This window comes from Salmo trutta, chromosome 38, assembly GCF_901001165.1.
Source record: "Salmo trutta chromosome 38, fSalTru1.1, whole genome shotgun sequence".
NCBI lineage: Eukaryota > Metazoa > Chordata > Actinopteri > Salmoniformes > Salmonidae > Salmo > Salmo trutta.
Genome location: NC_042994.1, coordinates 30,262,953 through 30,283,245, shown reverse-complemented (window position 1 = coordinate 30,283,245; position 20,293 = coordinate 30,262,953). Strand labels below are relative to the sequence as shown.

The window sequence follows — 20,293 nt, the reverse complement described above, 5'->3', positions numbered from 1 at the left end:
CAACAGCACCTTTTCAACCTCAGGAGGCTGAAATAATGTGTCTTGGGCACTAAGACCCTCAGAAACTATTACAGAGACACAATTGAGAGCATCCTGTCGGGCTGCATCACCACCTGGTATGGCAATGGCACCGCCTGCAACTGCAGGGCTCTCCAGAGGGTGGTACAGTCTGCCCAACGCATCACCGGGCGTCATACTACCTGCCCTCCAGGACACCTACAGCACCCGATGTCACAGGAAGGACAAAAATATCATCAAGAACATCAATCACCCGAGCCACGGCCTGTTCACCCCGCTAACATCCAGAAGGCGAGGTCAGTACAAGTGCATCAAAGCTGGACCGAGAGACTGAAACAGCTTCTATCTCAAGGCCATCAGACTGTTAAACAGCTACCACCTGGCTCCTCAAACCCTTAGAGGCTGTTTCCCTATATACATAGACATTTAATCACTGGCCACTTCAATAATGGAACACGAGTCACTTCTAATAATGTTTACATGCTGCTTTACTCCAGGTCGCAGTTGTAAATGAGAACTTGTTCTCAACTAGCCTACCTGGTTAAATAAAGGTTAAAAAAATACCCCCCAAAAATACTCATCTCATATGTATGTACTGTATTCTGTTCTACTGTATTTAGTCTATGCCACTCTGACATTGCTCTTCCTAATATTTATATATTTCTTAATTCTATTATTTTACTTTTAGATGTGTGAATTTTTAGATACAACTATACTGTTGGAGCTAGGAACACAAGCATTTCGCTACACCCGCAATAACATCTGCTAAATATGTGTATGTGATTGTATTTTAATTGATGTATCTAATTATAGACAAGTTGACTAGCCTAACAAATAGCTTACGAAAATGTCGAGAATTATAAGCAGAAACATCTCAATCAGGCAACAACAAAAAATCATGCACTCCCTGTAAAAAAAAATATATGACTGTAGTCTACGGTGTATTTCCTCATATTAGCGGGTTAGAGTCGTGTACGTGCCTCAGATTTAACACTTTTTCACATGGAGTCGGGCGGTTGCGTATGAGTCATTATCAATTGCGGGTGAACAATCAGCTGACCCGCGCTCCACTAGCCACCATACGATTCAGATTCTACGTCTGCCTAGAGCAAATTATTATCTGTAAGAACTAAGAGAGAACACGTCTGGTTATTTTTTTACAATTATTTGTTTTGACGTTGTTTGCGAGAATAATTTTTGTTTGTTAAACTGCGTTTCCAACTCCAGTCAGCAGATGGCGATGTGAGTCTTTCAGGTGATGCTTCTCGAGTGACGTAAAATCTAGTGGACGGGACGGGAGGCTTCTTCAACAACCATCTCGGTAACTCGCTAGCAAACATGACACATTGAAGCGCTTTGGACTAATTTTGTGTATATTAATCACAGTGTTTTAAACACACTGTATATGTGTATGTACTAGTTAATCCATTTAAGTTCATATTTACGTTGTCAGCTATCTAGCTTGTTAAGTTAGTCCAGCGCTAGGCTAATGCTAAATAGCTAGCTAGCTCACGTCCCCGACCATGAGTTCACTAAGCTCTCCGCCTGCTAAAGAAAATGAGGTCTGTTCGACGGAGAAAGAAGCTCCAGGGCTGAACAGTTACGTGAAAGAAGAAGAATTTACTGTAAAAGAAGAGGACGTGGAGGAAGCTATCACAGTAAATGAAGAACAGGATGTTACAGTGAAGGAAGAGGACGCTTCAACATTGAAAGAAGAGGATGTTACAGTGAAAGAAGAGGAAGAAGATTTCGGGGTGAAAGAGGGGGATGAACAGAAAGAGGAGGGTGCCGTGTTTGTAGTGAAAGAGGAGGAGGAGGTGACTGTCACATTGAAAGAAGAGGAGCAACTTTTTGAAATGAAGGAAGAGGGGGAGATTACTGTCACATTGGAGGAGGAGGAGGAGGAAGACGAGACTGGAGATCTGATGAACACCAGTGAGTACATACGTAATTTTTTTCTAGCTTTCAATTAGGCACATTCTTCTTCTCACGTGGGTAAAATCACTGGGGAAACTTCCATTCTCCTGTCCAGGAGCGTTGTGTGGTCAAAAACACTGGGGAAACTTCCATTCTCCTGTCCAGGAGCGGTGTGTGGTCAAAAACACTGGGGAAACTTCCATTCTCCTGTCCAGGAGCGGTGTGTGGTCAAAAACACTGGGGAAACTGCAACTCTACCCGTGTCTTTAGTACACTACTTTCTCTTGAACACTATGTTGCCAACTCTTCACACAGGTCCTTAGTGTACAAGAGATTGTAGTGCACTATGTTTTCTGGTAAAATAATGGTTAATAAACAACTCTAAGGGGGGCCCTATAAAATCTGTGATTTTGTTTTTTACTTTCACAAATTATGTTTTCTCTGTTTTACTTTTCTAGTTTTAGATTTAGCTTTTTCATTCAAAATTTAAATTGTTTTATAGAGAAACAACGAAACTGGATGTTCTGAGAATATGTCAATGGTTAAATCACGTTAGAATATTTTTTTTAGGGCTGGAAGAAAACTGACATCCCCTTTAATTGTTCATCTGGCCCTTTAATTGCCTGTCGAGCGAGTGAGGAATGTTCCATCTAATGAGCCGGTCTAGCGATGGTTCTATACTGCTTCTGCTCATTTCATGACAACGTTAGGCAAATAACAAATAATGGATACAAATGATGGACTTCCTCGTGATATACCTCTGCCAGGTAAGCCTACTTTGCAGTTAACATTTAATTGAGAAGATTTTGGGGAAAGTTTTCATCAACCCACAAGACGGTTATGACATCAACTGGCTTCAGACAGAGTGATAGACAAACACGCACACCACACAGACAGACAGGGGCAATATTGCTGTAAATTAATTGGCAGATATTGTGTAAGGTTTGGCTTTTAAAGCCAATAGTGTCTAACCAGGGGTGGGGATAATGTCAATGTTGTGTTGTTTAGATAGTAGCTGGGAGCTTGCGGTGTCTGATACTTAAATCAATCAAATCAAATGTATTTATAAAGCCCTTCTTACATCAGCTGATGTCACAAAGTGCTGTACAGACACCCAGCCTAAAACCCCAAACAGCAAGCAATGCAGGTGTAGAAGCACGGTGGCTAGGAAAAACTCCCTAGAAAGGCCAGAACCTAGGAAGAAACCTAGAGAGGGACCAGGCTATGAGGGGTGGCCAGTCCTCTTCTGGCTGTGCCAGGTGGAGATTATAATAGAACATGGCCAAGATGTTCAAATGTTCATAGATGACCAGCAGGGTCAAATAATAATAATAATAATCACAGTAGTTGTAGAGGGTGCAACAGGTCAGCACCTCAGTTGGCTTTTCATTCAGAGGATCTCTACCGCTCCTGCTGTCTCTAGAGAGTTGAAAACAGCAGGTCTGGGACAGGTAGCACGTCCGGTGAACAGGTCAGGGTTCCATAGCCGCAGGCAGAATAGTTGAAACTGGAGCAGCAGCACGGCCAGGTGGACTGGGGACAGCAAGGAGTCATCAGGCCAGGTAGTCCTGAGGCAAGGTCCTAGGGCTCAGGTCCTCTGAGAGAAAGAGAGAATTAGAGAGAGCATACTTAAATTCACACAGGACACCGGATAAGACAGGAGAAATACTCCAGATATAACAGACTGACCCTAGCCCCCGACACATAAACTACTGCAGCATAAATACTGGAGGCTGAGACGAGGGGTCGGGAGACACTGTGGCCCTGTCCGATGATACCGCCGGACAGGGCCAAACAGGCAGGATATAACCCCACCCACTTTGCCAAAGCACAGCCCCCACACCACTAGAGGGATATCTTCAACCACCAACTTACCATCCTGAAACAAGCCCGAGTATAGCCCACAAAGATCTCCGCCATGGCACAACCCAAGGGGGGCACCAACCCAGACAGGAAGACCACGTCAGTGACTCAACTCACTCAAGTGACGCACCCCTCCTAGGGACGGCATGGAAGAACACCAGTAAGCCAGTGACTCAGCCCCTGTAATAGGGTTAGAGGCAGAGAATCCCAGTGGAGAAAGGGGAACCGGCCAGGCAGACAGCAAGGGCGGTTCGTTGCTCCAGTGCCTTTCCGTTCACCTTCACACTCCTGGGCCAGACTACACTTAATCATAGGACCTACTGAAGAGATGAGTCTTCAATAAAGACTTAAAAGAGTCTGCGTCTCTCACATGGGTTGGCAGATCATTCCATAAAAATGGAGCTCTATTGGAGAAACCCTGCCTCCATCTGTTTGCTTAGAAATTCTAGGGACATTAAGGAGGCCTGCGTCTTGTGACTGTAGCGTACGTGTAGGTATGTACGGCAGGACCAAATCGGAAAGATAGGTAGGAGCAAACCCATGTAATGCTTTGTAGGTACTTGTGAGATTTGTTTATGACTGTTTGCGGTGGAACACATGAAAAATTGCATTTACTTTCGGAATTGTTTGGTGAGCTAAGACCTGCTGGAGACCCCTGCATTAGATATTGGTTTGATATTTGGAGTTCACTCGTCAATACCCCTTCAATGAAGGTCATAGGATGATGAGAGTGATATGTCTTGAATCAGATCAAAGTTGACCCTTTCTGCCAGTCATACTCCACCCTACCATGAGACAGACATATCTTGGTCATTGATCAAGACAAAAGGTTTGATTTTGATCATATTAGAAGTCTTACAAACAGGTTTGAAGTTCTGTGTCATTTGTTTTTAAAATATCTATGGTGTTGTTAGCTCCTTCATATTTTAGCTATAAGGTAAGACAGACTGATCTGATTGAAATCTCTATGATACCGCATCATATATCCTTTAATTACAACCAACTCATATCTGATTTCATGACATTTGGTTGAAATCTTGCCTTTTCAGTGGACAGAATTAAGACTATGCAGGATCATATTGCTCATTTGATTATTCTGGATTAAATGTTATTTTTAAATGACCTCAGGTTATTGAAGGATCTAGTCTGGATTAAACCTCAGAGAAGACAGTTTGATAATGTAGAGGTTTCATTCAGTGCTCGTATCCACAAAGCGTGCTGAACTAGCGTCACTATTCACTTTTATATAACAATGAATGAGATTGTATGGAAAGATCCTAGATCAGTATTCCTACTATGAGACAGTTTGTGAATATGGGCCCAGGTCTCTCTGTTTACTAAATACTGTCTGTCTTTGGCAGGAGAGAGTCTAGACTTTCATTCTGACAGCGGGAAGAGTCCTTCAGGGGAACAAGACCCAGAGACGTCTAAACCAGCAAGACGACACCACTGCTCCCAGTGTGGAAAGAGTTTTTCTAGGTTAGGAAGCCTGAAATCACACGAAAGAATGCACACAGGAGAGAAGCCTTACCCCTGCTCCCAGTGTGGAAAGAGTTTTTCCACATCATGGTACCTGAAAAACCATGAGCAAACACATTCCGTAGAAAAGATTTTCCGCTGTTCACATTGTGAAAAGAGTTTTGGGAATTTACAGTACCTGAAAAAGCATGAGAAAAGACATACACGGGAGAAGATTTTTCACTGCTCCCACTGTGGAGTTATATTTACCTTGTTTCACCAACTGAAAAAGCATGAAAGAATCCACAGCGGAGAGAAACGTTATGAATGCTCCCAGTGTGGAAAGATATTTACCCAGTTAAGGCACCTGAAAGATCATGAGGTAAAACACACAGGGGAGAAGCCTTACCCCTGCTCACAGTGTGGAAAGCAATATAACACATCAAATGGACTTAAAGTTCATGAGAGTACACACATACTTCTCCCACACTTGTCTCATATTTTTGACTGAGAAATTGTGCTTTTGTTTATGCCACATGAAATCAAATTGTATAAAGCTCGTTCCAAAATACATTTTTACATTTTTTATTTAAACACATGAACTGAATATGGAGTATGTCAGCTTGAAAGTAGAGTTTGTATGTTTGAATGTAGATGCTCTGTGATTCAATTATCATTTTCAAGCTCTGGCTGTGTTTTCTTTCTGTGTGTGTTTATATCTGTGTGTCATTCCTCCAGCACTACTCATAATCAAGTGCTATATGCTATTTTCTCCATTGTTGATATTTGCTTTGGTGGCTCACTATGACATTTGTATCTGATAGAGTGTGGCTTTAAAGGGGCATATGGAGTCGTCGTCGTCGTCATCGTCCCCCCCCCCCCGTGACTTTCAACGTGGCACCGTCATTGTATGCCACCTTTACAACTCAGTTATATTTGTCAAGAATCAATAGACATATTAATGTATAAGTCCATAGGATGCCAGCTTTACAAATCAGTTATATTCTTCAAGAATCAATAGGTACATCATTAATGTATCAGTCCAACAATGGCTGTAGCAACTGCAGATTGCCCCTTTAAAGCCATAATCTCTGAACATAGAACTCCCTTAAAGTCACTCTCTGTTAGATGTGAACATAGTATTCCCTTAAAGTCACACTGTTAGATGTGAACATAGTATTCCCTTAAAGTCACACTGTTAGATGTGAACATAGTATTCCCTTAAAGTCACACTGTTAGATGTGAACATAGTATTCCCTTAAAGTCACTCTCTGTTAGATGTGAACATAGTATTCCCTTAAAGTCACTCTCTGTTAGATGTGAACATAGTATTCCCTTAAAGTCACACTGTTAGATGTGAACATAGTATTCCCTTAAAGTCACTCTCTGTTAGATGTGAACATAGTATTCCCTTAAAGTCACACTGTTAGATGTGAACATAGTATTCCCTTAAAGTCACACTCTGTAAGATACAAATGTCAGAGTGAGCCACCAACACAAATATAAACAATGGAGAAAATAGCATATAGAATAAATGTAGCCCTGTGAGTCCAACAGAAAACACAGAGTCCATTGTCTTATACGTATGGTACCTATAGAGAGTCTGCAACGCCTTTCAAATGATTTACCTTTTGTTGCCTTATAGCCTGGAATTCTCTTTAATTACTTGTTAGTCTTTAATTACTTGTTACTTTTATCTATTATTCTTATCTGTATTTTTTGAAACTGCACTGTCGGTTAGGGGCTCTTAAGTAAGCATTTCACTGTAAGGTCTACACCTGTTGTATTCGGCGCATGTGACAAATAAAGTTTGTTTTGATTTGGAATTAAAATGCATTCAAATACTTTTTTTCTCCATTGATATACACATCCTACCCCGCAACTTCCAAGGGAAAAAAATATTTTATATATATATATATATATATTTTGGAAAATCAGTAAAAACATTTAAGTTGAAATAGCTTGGTTGGATAAGTGTCCACCTTGTAATAGCAATCCTAAATTAGCTCAGGTGTAATCGATCATCTTGTGTTAAACTGTCGTGATTCACATGATTTCAGGATAAATTCAGCAGTTCCTCTAGGATCCCTCTGCTGGGTAGTGAATTGCAAAGCAAATACTCAACAATGAGTAGGAGACTGATCAGAGAGGCTACCAAGATGCCAATGGCAACTTTGAAAGAGCTACAGGCTTCTATGGCCAAGACTGGTCAAAGTGTGCATGTGACAACAATATCCAAGGCACTCCACAAATCTGACATGTATGGTAGGGTGGCAAAAAGGAAGCCATTACTCAAGAAAGCCCACCTTGAATCCTGTTTTGAAGTAGGCAAAACAAATTAACTGTTGCCAAATTAAACTTTTTGTCCTAATTGCAACATGTTACATTTGGCGCAAACACAACACGACCCATCACCGAAAGAACACCATCCCTACTGTGAAGCATGGTGTTGGCAGCATCATGTTATGGGGATAGAAGGGAGCAGAAATGTACAGAAAAGTAATTGAGCAAAACCTGCTGACCTCTGCAAGAAAGCTGAAAATGGCATGTTCACCTTTCAGCATGACAACTAGACGAAGCACACAGTCAAAGATACAGTGGAGTGGCTCAGGAATAAAAAGGTAAATGTCCTTGAGTGGTCCAGTCAGAGCACCAACCTAAATACAATCAACAATGTGTGGCATGACTTGAAGATTGCTGTCCATCAACACTAGCCCAATGAACTATATTGCCAAATCTACACGTTTAAAGTTGGTAGAGACCTATCTCAGAGTCCTTATTTAAATGCATGAAACTCTGAGGCCCTGACAACAAACTGTGGGGAAAGTAGAAGGGGGTGTAGACTTTTTATATACACTTTGTATTTGATTGGGAATGTGTTTTGGTTCATGTCACCTGAAATCGAATTGAACAGTGTTTGTATTGTTGTATTTTTTTTACAGAAATGTCACGTCACTTTGAATATAGAGTATGTCAGTTTCCATATAAACAACCTGTGATTAAATTATATGTTTCAAACTTTAGCCATTTGTGTTTGTGTGTGCATGTTATTGTTTATCTTCCTGTGTCATTCCTCTACAGATAATCAGGCTATTTGCTCCATTGTTTGCATTTGGGCCATTGTTTACATTGCGATGGTGGCCCCTTCTGATGACATGCACTACAAGTTGTTTAACAAGTAATAAAGCAATTATTGGTAGCCCTTGTTTTCAATAATCCAGCACCCTCCACTTGCGAGGATAACAGCACAGAGCATTTTTTCTGAAAGGTTTTATGACATTGGAGTTCACATTGGTTCTAAGACCATTCTTCCATACAGAATCTTTCCAGATCCTTGATATGCTTCAGTTTGAGCTTACCGAGGCAGGTTTTCAATGGGGTTCGAGTCCAGAGACTGAGATTGCCATTGAAAAATGTTGATTTTTGTGGACAATTAATAATTTATTTGTGGATTTTGATGTGTGCTTGGGGTAATTGCCTTGCTGGAAGATCTACACTGAACAAAAATATAATGCAACATGTAAAGTGTTGGTCCCATGTTTCATGAGCTGAAATAAAAAATCCCAGAAATGTTCCATATGCACAAAAAGCTTATATCTCTCAAATTGTGTGCCCAAATTTGTTTATATCCCCGTTAGTGAGCATTTCTCCTTTGCCAAGATAATCCATCCACCTGACAGGTGTGGCATATCAAGAAGCTGATTATTAAACAGCATGATCATTACGCAGGCGCACCTTCTGCTGGATACAACAAAAGGCCACTTTAAAATCTGCAGTTTTGTCACACAAGACAGGTAGTGTGAAAATGGCACGCTGACTGCAGGAATGCAGACCAGAGCTGTTGCCAGAATTTAATTTTCATTTCTTTACCATAAGCTGCCTACAACGTCGTTTTAGAGAATTCGGAGGTATGTCCAACCGGCCTCACAACTGCAGACCACGTGTAACCACTCCAGCCCAGGTACTCCATATCCGGCTTCTTCACCTGTGGGATCGTCTGAGAGTGGGGGGTGCTGAGGATTATTTCTGTCTGTAATAAAGCCCTTTTGTGGGGAAAACTCATTCTGATTGGCTGGGCCTGGCTCCCCAGTGGGTGGCCATGGCTGCCAAGTGGGTGGGCCATCGCTGCACCCACAGAGATACCGTGACGAGGTCCTGAGGCCCATAAGGTATCTGTTTCCCAGTCATGTGAAATCCATAGACTAGGGCTTAATTTATTTATTTAAATTGACTGATTTCCTTATATGAACTGTAACTCAGTGAGATCTTTGAAATTGTTGTGTGATGCGTTTATATTTTTGTTCAGAATACTTGTGGCTAAGTTTCAGCTTACTGGCTAAATGATCCTGGTACTTGGTCGAGTTCATGATGTCATTGACCTTAACAAGGGCCCTAGGATGCTTTCATGAAAAAGTGTTTGATCACGTCCAACTATGTAAACATCAAATCAAATTGTACTTGACACGCACCGAATACAACAGGCCTTTACCTTGAAATGGTTACTGACGAGCCCTTTCCCAACAATGCAGAGTTAAAAAGTAAGAAAATTAGCAAATAGAAAATAGTAACACAAAAAATAACAGTAGCGAGCCTATAGGTAATAATGAGGCTATATACAAGGAGTACCAGTACTGAGTCAATGTGCAGGGGTACCAGGTGGTAATGAGGCTATATACAGTTGAAGTCAGAAGTTTACATACACCTTAGCCAATTACATTTAAACTCAGTTTTTCACAATTCCTGACATTTAATCCTAGTAAAAATTCCCTGTCTTAGGTCAGTTAGGATCACCACTTTATTTTAAGAATGTGAAATGTCAGATAATAGTAGAGAGAATGATTTCTTTCAGCTTTTATTTCTTTCATCACATTCCCAGTGGGTCAGAAGTTTACATACACTCAATTAGTATTTGGTAGCATTGCCTTTAAATTGTTTAACTTGGGTCAAACGTTTCGAGTAGCCTTCCACAAGCTTCCCACAATAAGTTGGGTGAATTTTGGCCCACTCCTCCTGACAGAGCTGGTGTAACTGAGTCAGGTTTGTAGGCCTCCTTGCTCGCACATGCTTTTTCAGTTCTGCCCACAAATTTTCTATAGGATTGAGGTCAGGGCTTTGTGATGACCACTCCAATACCTTGACTTTGTTGTCCTTAAGCCATATTGCCACAACTTTGGAAGTATGCTTGCAGTCATTGTCCATATGGAAGACCCATTTGCGACCAAGCTTTAACTTCCTGACTGATGTCTTGAGATGTTGCTTCAATATATCCACATGATTTTCTATCCTCATGATGCCATCTATTTTGTGAAGTGCACCAGTCCCTCCGGCAGCAAAACACCCCCACAACATGATGCTGCCACCCCGGGTTTCACGGTTGGGATGGTGTTCTTCGGCTTGCAAGCCTCCCCCTTTTTCCTCCAAACATAACGATGGTCATTATGGCCAAACAGTTCTATTTTTGTTTCATCAGACCAGAGGACATTTCTCCAAAAAGTATGATCTTTGTCCCCATCTGCAGTTTCAAACCGTAGTCTGGCTTATTTATGGCGGTTTTGGAGCAGTGGCTTCTTCCTTGCTGAGCGGCCTTTCAGGTTATGTCGATATAGGACTCGTTTTACTGTGGATATAGATACTTTTGTACCTGTTTCCTCCAGCACCTCCACAAGGTCCTTTGCTGTTGTTCTGGGATTGATTTGCACTTTTCGCACCAAGGTACGTTCATCTCTAGGAGACAGAACGCGTCTCCTTCCTGAGCGGTATTACGACTGCGTTGTCCCATGGGGTTTATACTTGCATACTATTGTTTGTACAGATGACCGTGGTACCTTCAGGCATTTGGAAATTGCTCCCAAGGATGAACCAGACTTGTGGAGGTTTTTTTCTGAGGTCTTGGCTGATTTCTTTTGATTTTCCCATGATGTCAAGCAAAGAGGCACTGAGTTTGAAGGTAGGCCTTGAAATACATCCACATGTACACCTCCAATTGACTCAAATGATGTCTATTAGCCTATCAGAAGCTTCTAAAGCCATGACATCGTTTTCTGGAATTTTCCAAGCTGTTTAAAGGCACAGTCAACTTAGTGTATGTAAACTTCTGACCCACTGGAATTGTGATACAGTGAATTATAAGTGAAATAATCTGTCTGTAAACAATTGATGGAAAAATTACTTGTGTCATGCACAAAGTAGATGTCCTAACCGACTTGCCAAAACTATAGTTTGTTAACAAGAAATTTGTGGAGTGGTTGTAAAATGAGTTTTAATGACTCCAACCTAAGTGTATGTAAACTTCCGAATTCAACTGTACAATGAGAACCAGTGCTGAGTCAATGTGCAAGGGTACCAGGTAGTAATGAGGCTATATACAATTAGTACCAGTACCAATGTGCAGGAGTACGAGGTAATTGAGGTAATATGTATATGTAGGTAGGGGTAAAATTGACTAGGCAGGATAGATAAACAGAGTAGCAGAACCGCTTGCCGTGCAGTAGCAGAGTGAACAGTCTATGGCTTGGGTGGGTGGGGTCTTTGACAATTTCCTGGGCCTTCCTCTGACACCACCTGGTATAGAGGTCCTGGATGGCAGGGAGCATGATGTACTGGGCAGTCCTCACCACCCTCTGTATTGCCTTGCTGTCGGATGCCAAGCAGTTGCCATACCAAGTGATGATGCAGCCAGTCAAGATGCTCTTAATGGAGCAGCTGTACAACTTTTGGAGGATCTGAGGGCCCATTCTAAATCTTTCCAGCCATCTTTTCAGGTTTTTATGAAAAGATGGTGCTGCAGTGGATAGAGGCCGTTTTACTGTCTCCTGACTAATTCTGCTACTTTGTGTGGGTTTTTTACGCTGATCTTTACTTTTTTTGAACATAATGTCTCCGCCATCATTTCCTACGACCAAAAACAGCTTCTGGAACAACTTCAGAACAGCAACATCATGTGTGAGGATTTTAATTGGCTGATGCGGATTTTGAGATGGAGAATTAACATTTTTCTAATGTTCACAAGTATGGACCCAGTATGTTCACATCTAGATGTGAAAAAATAACAGACAGAAAACAATTCCTATTCTAACAGTATGTATTCAAAGTCCCTGTGCCCAAGGAAGCGAAGGTAACCTGCCTAAATTATTACCGCTCCGTAGCACTCACGTTGGTAGCAATGAAGTGCTTTGAAAGGCTGGTCATGGCTCACATCAACAGAATCCTCCTGGATACCCTAGACCCAGTCCAATTCGCATACCGCCCCAACAGATCCACAGATGATGCAATCTCAATCGCACTCCACACTGGCCTTTCCCACCTGGACAAAAGGAACACCTATGTGAGAATGCTGTTCATTGACTACAGCTCACCATTCAACACCATAGTACCCTCAAAGCTCATCACTAAGCAAAGGACCCTGGGGCTAAACACCTCCCTCTGCAACTGGATCCTGGACTTCCTGACGGGCCACCCCCAGGTGGTAAGGGATGGTAACAACACGTCTGCCACGCTGATCCTCAGCACTGGGGCCACTCAGGGGTGTGTACTTAGTCATCCTGACTGGTTGCATCACCGCCTGGTATGGCAACTGCTCGGCATCTGACTGTAAGGCGGTAGGTAGCCTAGTGGTTAGAGTGTTGGGCCAGTAAACGAAAGGTTGCGAGATTGAATCCCCGAGCTGACAAGGTAAAAATCGGTCGTTCTGCCCCTGAACAAGGCAGTTAACCCACTGTTCCCCGGTAGGCTGTCATTGTAAATAAGAATTTGTTCTTAACTGACTTGCCTAGTTAAATAAAAAATTAAATACAGAGGGTAGTGCGTATGGCCCAGTACATCACTGGGGCAGAGCTTCCTGCCACCATACGGCAAGTGGTACCGGAGCGCCAAGTCTAGGACCTAAAGGCTCCTTAACAGCTTCTACCCCCAAGCCATAGACTGCTGAGCAATTAATCAAATGGCCACTGGACTATTTACATTGACACCCTCCCCCTCCATTTGTTTTGTACACTGCTGCTACTCGCTGTTTATTATCTATGCATAGTCACTTCACCCCTACCTACATGTACAAATTACTTCGACTAACCTGTACCCCAGCACATTGACCCCCTGTTCATAGCCTCGTTACTGTTATTGTATTGTGTTACTTTTTATAATTTTTACTTTAGTTTATTTGGTAAAGATTTTCTTAAATCTTCTTGAACGGCACTGTTGGTTAAGGGCTTGTAAATAAGCATTTCATGGTAATGTCTACACTTGTTGTATTCGGCGCATGTGACAAAGTTTGATTTGATGTATTCAGTATATATTCAGCATATATTCAGTATATACAGTATGTACATATTCATACCCAGGAATATATTGGCTGCAACAAAAGAGAAAACATATTTGCTTATTTGGAATTATTTGCTATGTCATTCAGACATTGTTTGCCAGAATAAATAAGGTAGTGAATATTTCTTCTAAACTGTGTTACCCACTCCAGTCAACAGATGGCAATGTGAGTCTTTTAGGTGGCGCTTCTTGCGTGACGTATAATCCTGTGGACGGCACCGGATGTTTCTTCAGGAACAACAACACGGCTACTGATTCAACCACCTCGGTAGCTTGCTAGCCAACATGAATTCGAAACATTGAAGCTCTGAATACCGTTGTTGTGTAACTACACGAATCCCAGTGTTTTAAACACAGCTCTGTTAACATATGTACTAGTTGATTTAAACTTAATTCGCTTCGGAGCCTAGCACCAGGGTAGTCGATAATGCTAGCTAGCAAACATCCCCGACCATGAACTCACAAAGTTATTCCCCCCCTGCTATTGAAGAGGTCTGCTGGATGGAGAAAGAAGCTCTTAGGCTGAACGTTGTCGTAAAAGAGGAAGACGATGATATTACAGTGAAAGGAGCGGAAGAAGCATTCAGAATGAAACAATATAAAATGGAGGCTATCACGTTGAAAGAAGAACAGGATGTTAAAGTGAAAGAAGAGAAAATACCGTTTGTTGTGAAAAAGGAAGAGGAGTTAGAGGCTGTCACAGTGAAAGAAGAGGAGGAGACTGAAGATCCGATTAAAACCAGTGAGTACTGTCTTAAAAACAGGGGCACAAACTATACAGTTGTTGAACCAATGTGTGGTTTTATATAGGCATTCTGGTGACCTCCATTTTAGTGTCGTTTGTATTCAGAGTTCGCTCGTCAATTGCTCTCCGACGGAAGATCCTAGGATGATGAGGAATATGTCTGAAATCATATGACGGTAGAGAGCAAGCTACACCCTCTGTTTTCACCGATAGTCAAACTCTTCCCTTTACAGAGCCAAAAACGAGGCAATATGCTCTTTTCTGTCCCTCCCAGAGCTCTACATTGAAAGAGCACCACAGAAAGATACAGGAAGAGTCTAGCGTGGCACCCATGAGTCCCAGACAGTTTGGTGGTGGTGGTGACGACGCAGAGAAGCACAAGCCAGCGCAGAGGGAGGGCGGTGTGAGTATAGAATATAGGCTTATCGTATAAATTCATGAAAACGAACTATGTGCTTTTTGGTTGATATTTTTTTTAGCCTCGGTAACTTTCTCACTCGTCATTATTCACCATTCATTCAGGATGATCCGTAATCATGGTGGCATCCACATTAATGTAAAAGTGTTTAGAAACATATTCTATTGTTGTTTACAATAAAAGTGACTTCAAAATGACACAATACATTATTTACCATTCATTTATATTTGGCACAAAAGTATCTGGAACACTACCAAAACAAAACAGAAAATGCATCCAACAAGTTTGTTGAGTCATACGCTTGATGTAATCATTGTGTGCTAGGAATATGGGACAAAATACGACACCTTTTACTACTTTAATACACATATAAGTGAACTTGTCCCAATACTTTTGGTCCCCTAAAATCAGGGGGAGATTGTACAAAAAGTGGTGTAATATCTAAACGTTTCACCCAATATGGATGAAAATACCCTCAAATTAGACATGACAGTCTGCACTTTAACCTCATAGTCATTGTATCGTTTCAAATCCGAAGTGCTGGACTACAAAGACAAAACAACAACAGCATGTGTCACTGTCCCAATACTGTTGGAGCTCACTGTGTGTAAATGTACTTGGTAAATACAGGTTCCTCCTCTTGGACTTTCTCCTCCAATGCTTTTATAGCAGGAGGTCCAGAGAATGAGAGGATTCAAGGGAAAGACTGCAAAGACTTTTGAGAATTTTAAATTCCTTGTCAGGCAGGAGAGTTTTTCCCACCCTAAATTGATCGTCTTTAATTTTGTGGTTTTCAGGACCCATCGCTCCCACACCCCTCCCCTCTCCCCGAGTCCCCAGGTCATGCCTCTCCCGGTAATGCCTTAATGTGGGGTCTGAAGAGGGTGTCTGTGCGGCTGGTGAACTGCAGGAAAACTCCAGGGCTGAGTGGAACTGTGAGAGAAGGAGAAGAGGGAGATTCAGATTCAATGTCATCAAGTAAGAACAACGGTGTGTGTGGATTAGACCAGGGGTTCCCAAACGTTTTCACGCGGGGGGGGCCCCCCTTCCAGTATTGGGGAACATCCCGCACCCCCTCCCTGCGCGCACATACCATGTTTTTCTATGAGCACAAGCACTGTTCTTGACACAAACTGTTCACACCCCTCTTGTTTGGTGGAGAGAATTTTGCATGTTTCAAACTACGCATATTGTCATGGGGTGCAAAGAAAACGTAGCAGTTTTAAAGCACACTTTCTTGCAATTCTATACATTTCGCCAAAATCTGTGGACCGTACATGATACAGACAACATCTTAGTGTCATTATACTGTCAGACCTATGATCTGTAAACCAGACATGATACAGACAACATCTAGTCATTATACTGTCAGACCTATGATCTGTAAACCAGACATGATACAGACATCATCTAGTCATTATACTGTCAGACCTATGATCTGTAAACCAGACATGATACAGACATCATCTAGTCATTATACTGTCAGACCTATGATCTGTAAACCAGACATGATACAGACATCTTAGTGTCATTATACTGTCAGACCTATGATCTGTAAACCAGACATGATACAGACATCTTAGTGTCATTATACTGTCAGACCTATGATCTGTAAACCAGACATGATACAGACATCTTAGTGTCATTATACTGTCAGACCTATGATCTGTAAACCAGACATGATACAGACATCATCTAGTCATTATACTGTCAGACCTATGATCTGTAAACCAGACATGATACAGACAACATCTTGGTGTCATTATACTGTCAGACCTATGATCTGTAAACCAGACATGATACAGACATCTTAGTGTCATTATACTGTCAGACCTATGATCTGTAAACCAGACATGATACAGACATCTTAGTGTCATTATACTGTCAGACCTATGATCTGTAAACCAGACATGATACAGACATCATCTTAGTGTCATTATACTGTCAGACCTATGATCTGTAAACCAGACATGATACAGACATCTTAGTGTCATTATACTGTCAGACCTATGATCTGTAAACCAGACATGATACAGACATCATCTAGTCATTATACTGTCAGACCTATGATCTGTAAACCAGACATGATACAGACATCTTAGTGTCATTATACTGTCAGACCTATGATCTGTAAACCAGACATGATACAGACATCTTAGTGTCATTATACTGTCAGACCTATGATCTGTAAACCAGACATGATACAGACAACATCTAGTCATTATACTGTCAGACCTATGATCTGTAAACCAGACATGATACAGACATCATCTAGTCATTATACTGTCAGACCTATGATCTGTAAACCAGACATGATACAGACATCATCTAGTCATTATACTGTCAGACCTATGATCTGTAAACCAGACATGATACAGACATCATCTAGTCATTATACTGTCAGACCTATGATCTGTAAACCAGACATGATACAGACAACATATTGGTGTCATTATACTGTCAGACCTATGATCTGTAAACCAGACATGATACAGACATCTTAGTGTCATTATACTGTCAGACCTATGATCTGTAAACCAGACATGATACAGACAACATCTAGTCATTATACTGTCAGACCTATGATCTGTAAACCAGACATGATACAGACATCTTAGTGTCATTATACTGTCAGACCTATGATCTGTAAACCAGACATGATACAGACAACATCTAGTCATTATACTGTCAGACCTATGATCTGTAAACCAGACATGATACAGACATCTTAGTGTCATTATACTGTCAGACCTATGATCTGTAAACCAGACATGATACAGACAACATCTAGTCATTATACTGTCAGACCTATGATCTGTAAACCAGACACGATACAGACATCTTAGTGTCATTATACTGTCAGACCTATGATCTGTAAACCAGACATGATACAGACATCTTAGTGTCATTATACTGTCAGACCTATGATCTGTAAACCAGACATGATACAGACATCATCTAGTCATTATACTGTCAGACCTATGATCTGTAAACCAGACATGATACAGACATCTTAGTGTCATTATACTGTCAGACCTATGATCTGTAAACCAGACATGATACAGACATCTTAGTGTCATTATACTGTCAGACCTATGATCTGTAAACCAGACATGATACAGACAACATCTAGTCATTATACTGTCAGACCTATGATCTGTAAACCAGACATGATACAGACATCATCTAGTCATTATACTGTCAGACCTATGATCTGTAAACCAGACATGATACAGACATCATCTAGTCATTATACTGTCAGACCTATGATCTGTAAACCAGACATGATACAGACATCATCTAGTCATTATACTGTCAGACCTATGATCTGTAAACCAGACATGATACAGACAACATATTGGTGTCATTATACTGTCAGACCTATGATCTGTAAACCAGACATGATACAGACATCTTAGTGTCATTATACTGTCAGACCTATGATCTGTAAACCAGACATGATACAGACAACATCTAGTCATTATACTGTCAGACCTATGATCTGTAAACCAGACATGATACAGACATCATCTTAGTGTCATTGTTCTCCTTATAGTGAGCCCTAAAATATGGAGTATGTCTAGATTCAGAAATGCAATGAATTTTTCACATTCATTTATTCAACATATTAGTAGGCTCAGAAGTACCCTTTTTGATTTTGTAAAATGTTTGACATACTGTTTTAAATAATATACTTTACCTAGTACACACGACATTCCATTTCTAGCCTCCTACTCTGTAATTGTGGGCTTTTTTTAGACCTGGTCTCTTACTCTGTAATTTTCACCACATTTAATTCATAGAAGGGTCATTTGGAGGAAGGATTGTTGACATAAATTTGACATTTGTATCTTCAAGCATAATTGAGAAATAATTACTTGAAGTTACAATATTTGTGACATTTTGGTCTTACCTAGGCCTCCTTTAAGACTCCATAATGTTTCATCTGTAGGTGATACAAAGAAAAAAAGTTGTAATATGAAGCTTTACTAGAATATCAGTAGTGTTATTTATGAATATTGAAATATAGAAACACACTTAGCACATTTAAAAAATATATATTGTTGAACATAATATACTCTATGAGCATATCAATGTTACAGAGTGGGATCTCTGCTACCAACAGCTTTACCAACAGAATGAATGTGAAAATGGATTCAAAATGTTCACTTTCTGCTGGTGATTTGCAAGATGTTTAATGATACAAGTAAATGGAGGGCTATGATTGGTTAAATTGCTTACTGGACCATACCACCAATTTGTTGCCTTTTGAGAAGTATAATTTGTATTAAAAAAAATATATGATTTTACAAAAATGTCCGTTCTGTCATGTTCAGCTTCATAAAAAACAAGTTTTCCTATTTATATTTTTGTCCAGTATAGGAATTGTTAAAGGGATACTGTGAGATTCTGGCATTTTTATCTACTTTCCCAGAGTCAGATGAACTCGTGGATACCATTTTTATGTCTCAGCGGATGATGTGAAGGAAGTTAGAGGTACTTTCAGTAGCCAATTCTAACCAGGAAATGACTTTCAGTCATTGCACTAATGCTAGTTGCCAGAATCTCACAATATCCCTTTAAAGCCACAATGTAAGATGTTTACCATCAAAGAGTGGGCCACCAACAAAACATTATTATCAATGGATCAAATGCAGCCTATGACATTGATTTAAATACTGTAGTCCTCTGTCTATTATAGAGCTCTGTTCAGCCTAAAAACATGACATTCCATGACGGCAAGATTCGAGTTGGAACTCTACATCATTTTGTTTTTTTAAATCATATTTTTTTACTGGCCCCAGGTTATTGAGGGATCTGATTTAGATTAAACTTCATAGCAAGACAGTTGTATCATATGGAGGTTTAATTGAGGTCTCTATTTAAATAAACACTCTGGGTTTGTCTTTGGCAGGAGAAAGACCAGACTCAGAGTAACCAGAGCCAGAGACATCAGCAAGACGACACCACTGCTCCCAGTGTGGAAAGAGTTTTACCCGGTTATTGCACGTGAAAAGACATGAGAGGACACACACAGGAGAAAAGCCCTTCCACTGCTCCCATTGTGGACAGAGTTTTACCAGGTTATATAGCCCGAAAAGACATGAAAGGACACACACAGGAGAAAAGCCTTTCCACTGCTCCCAGTGTGGAAAGAGTTTTACCCGTTTATGGCACTTGAACATGCATGAGAGAAGGGACACAGGAGAGAAGCCTCACGACTGCTCCGATTGTGGAAAGAGTTTTACCCAATCATGGCACCTGAAAATGCATAAGAGAATGCACACAGGAGAAAAGCCCTTCCTCTGCTCCCATTGTGGGAAGAGTTTTGCCCAGTTAGGGAGCCAGAAAGAACATGAAAGAATACACTCTGGAGAAAAGCCCTTCCAGTGCTCCCATTGTGGAAAGAATTTTACCTGGATAGGGAACCTGAAAACTCATGAGGACACATACAGGAGAGAAGCCTTTCCACTGCTCCTTGTGTGGAAAGAGTTTTACTCAGTTAGGGGGCCTGATCAAACATAAGAGAATACACAAAGGAGAGAAGCCTTTCCACT

At 40.9% G+C, this 20,293-nt stretch overlaps 2 protein-coding genes across 3 annotated transcripts; both read left to right on the top strand.

The window, feature by feature from the left end:
* The first annotated feature begins 1,283 nt into the window (after positions 1-1,283).
* Positions 1,284-7,031, top strand: LOC115177682 (zinc finger protein 79-like). The gene is made up of 2 exons (XM_029738630.1): positions 1,284-1,953; positions 5,160-7,031. The coding sequence occupies exons 1-2, from the start codon at positions 1,542-1,544 to the stop codon at positions 5,765-5,767; spliced, it is 1,020 nt and encodes a 339-aa protein (XP_029594490.1). The 5' UTR covers positions 1,284-1,541; the 3' UTR covers positions 5,768-7,031.
* A 6,788-nt stretch (positions 7,032-13,819) lies between these two features.
* Positions 13,820-19,836, top strand: LOC115177694 (uncharacterized). 2 transcript variants are annotated; one of them, XM_029738644.1, is made up of 4 exons: positions 13,820-14,314; positions 14,551-14,720; positions 15,533-15,713; positions 19,651-19,836. In XM_029738644.1, exons 1-4 carry the CDS (start codon positions 14,026-14,028, stop codon positions 19,671-19,673), a joined length of 663 nt encoding a protein of 220 aa, XP_029594504.1. In that variant the 5' UTR covers positions 13,820-14,025; the 3' UTR covers positions 19,674-19,836. The 2 variants fall into 2 exon arrangements, with proteins under 2 accessions (XP_029594504.1, XP_029594503.1); XM_029738643.1 differs by lacking the exon at positions 19,651-19,836 and having other exon boundaries at positions 15,533-15,991.
* Positions 19,837-20,293: the final 457 nt, after the last annotated feature.

Coding starts and splice junctions, on each gene's coding strand:
- LOC115177682 (XM_029738630.1), top strand. CDS start 1,542: ATGAGTTCACTAAGCTCTCCGCCTGCTAAAGAAAATGAGGTCTGTTCG. Junction 1,954..5,159: donor TGGAGATCTGATGAACACCA/GTGAGTACATAC, acceptor TGTCTTTGGCAG/GAGAGAGTCTAGACTTTCAT.
- LOC115177694 (XM_029738643.1), top strand. CDS start 14,026: ATGAACTCACAAAGTTATTCCCCCCCTGCTATTGAAGAGGTCTGCTGG. Junction 14,315..14,550: donor TGAAGATCCGATTAAAACCA/GTGAGTACTGTC, acceptor TTCCCTTTACAG/AGCCAAAAACGAGGCAATAT. Junction 14,721..15,532: donor CAGCGCAGAGGGAGGGCGGT/GTGAGTATAGAA, acceptor TGTGGTTTTCAG/GACCCATCGCTCCCACACCC.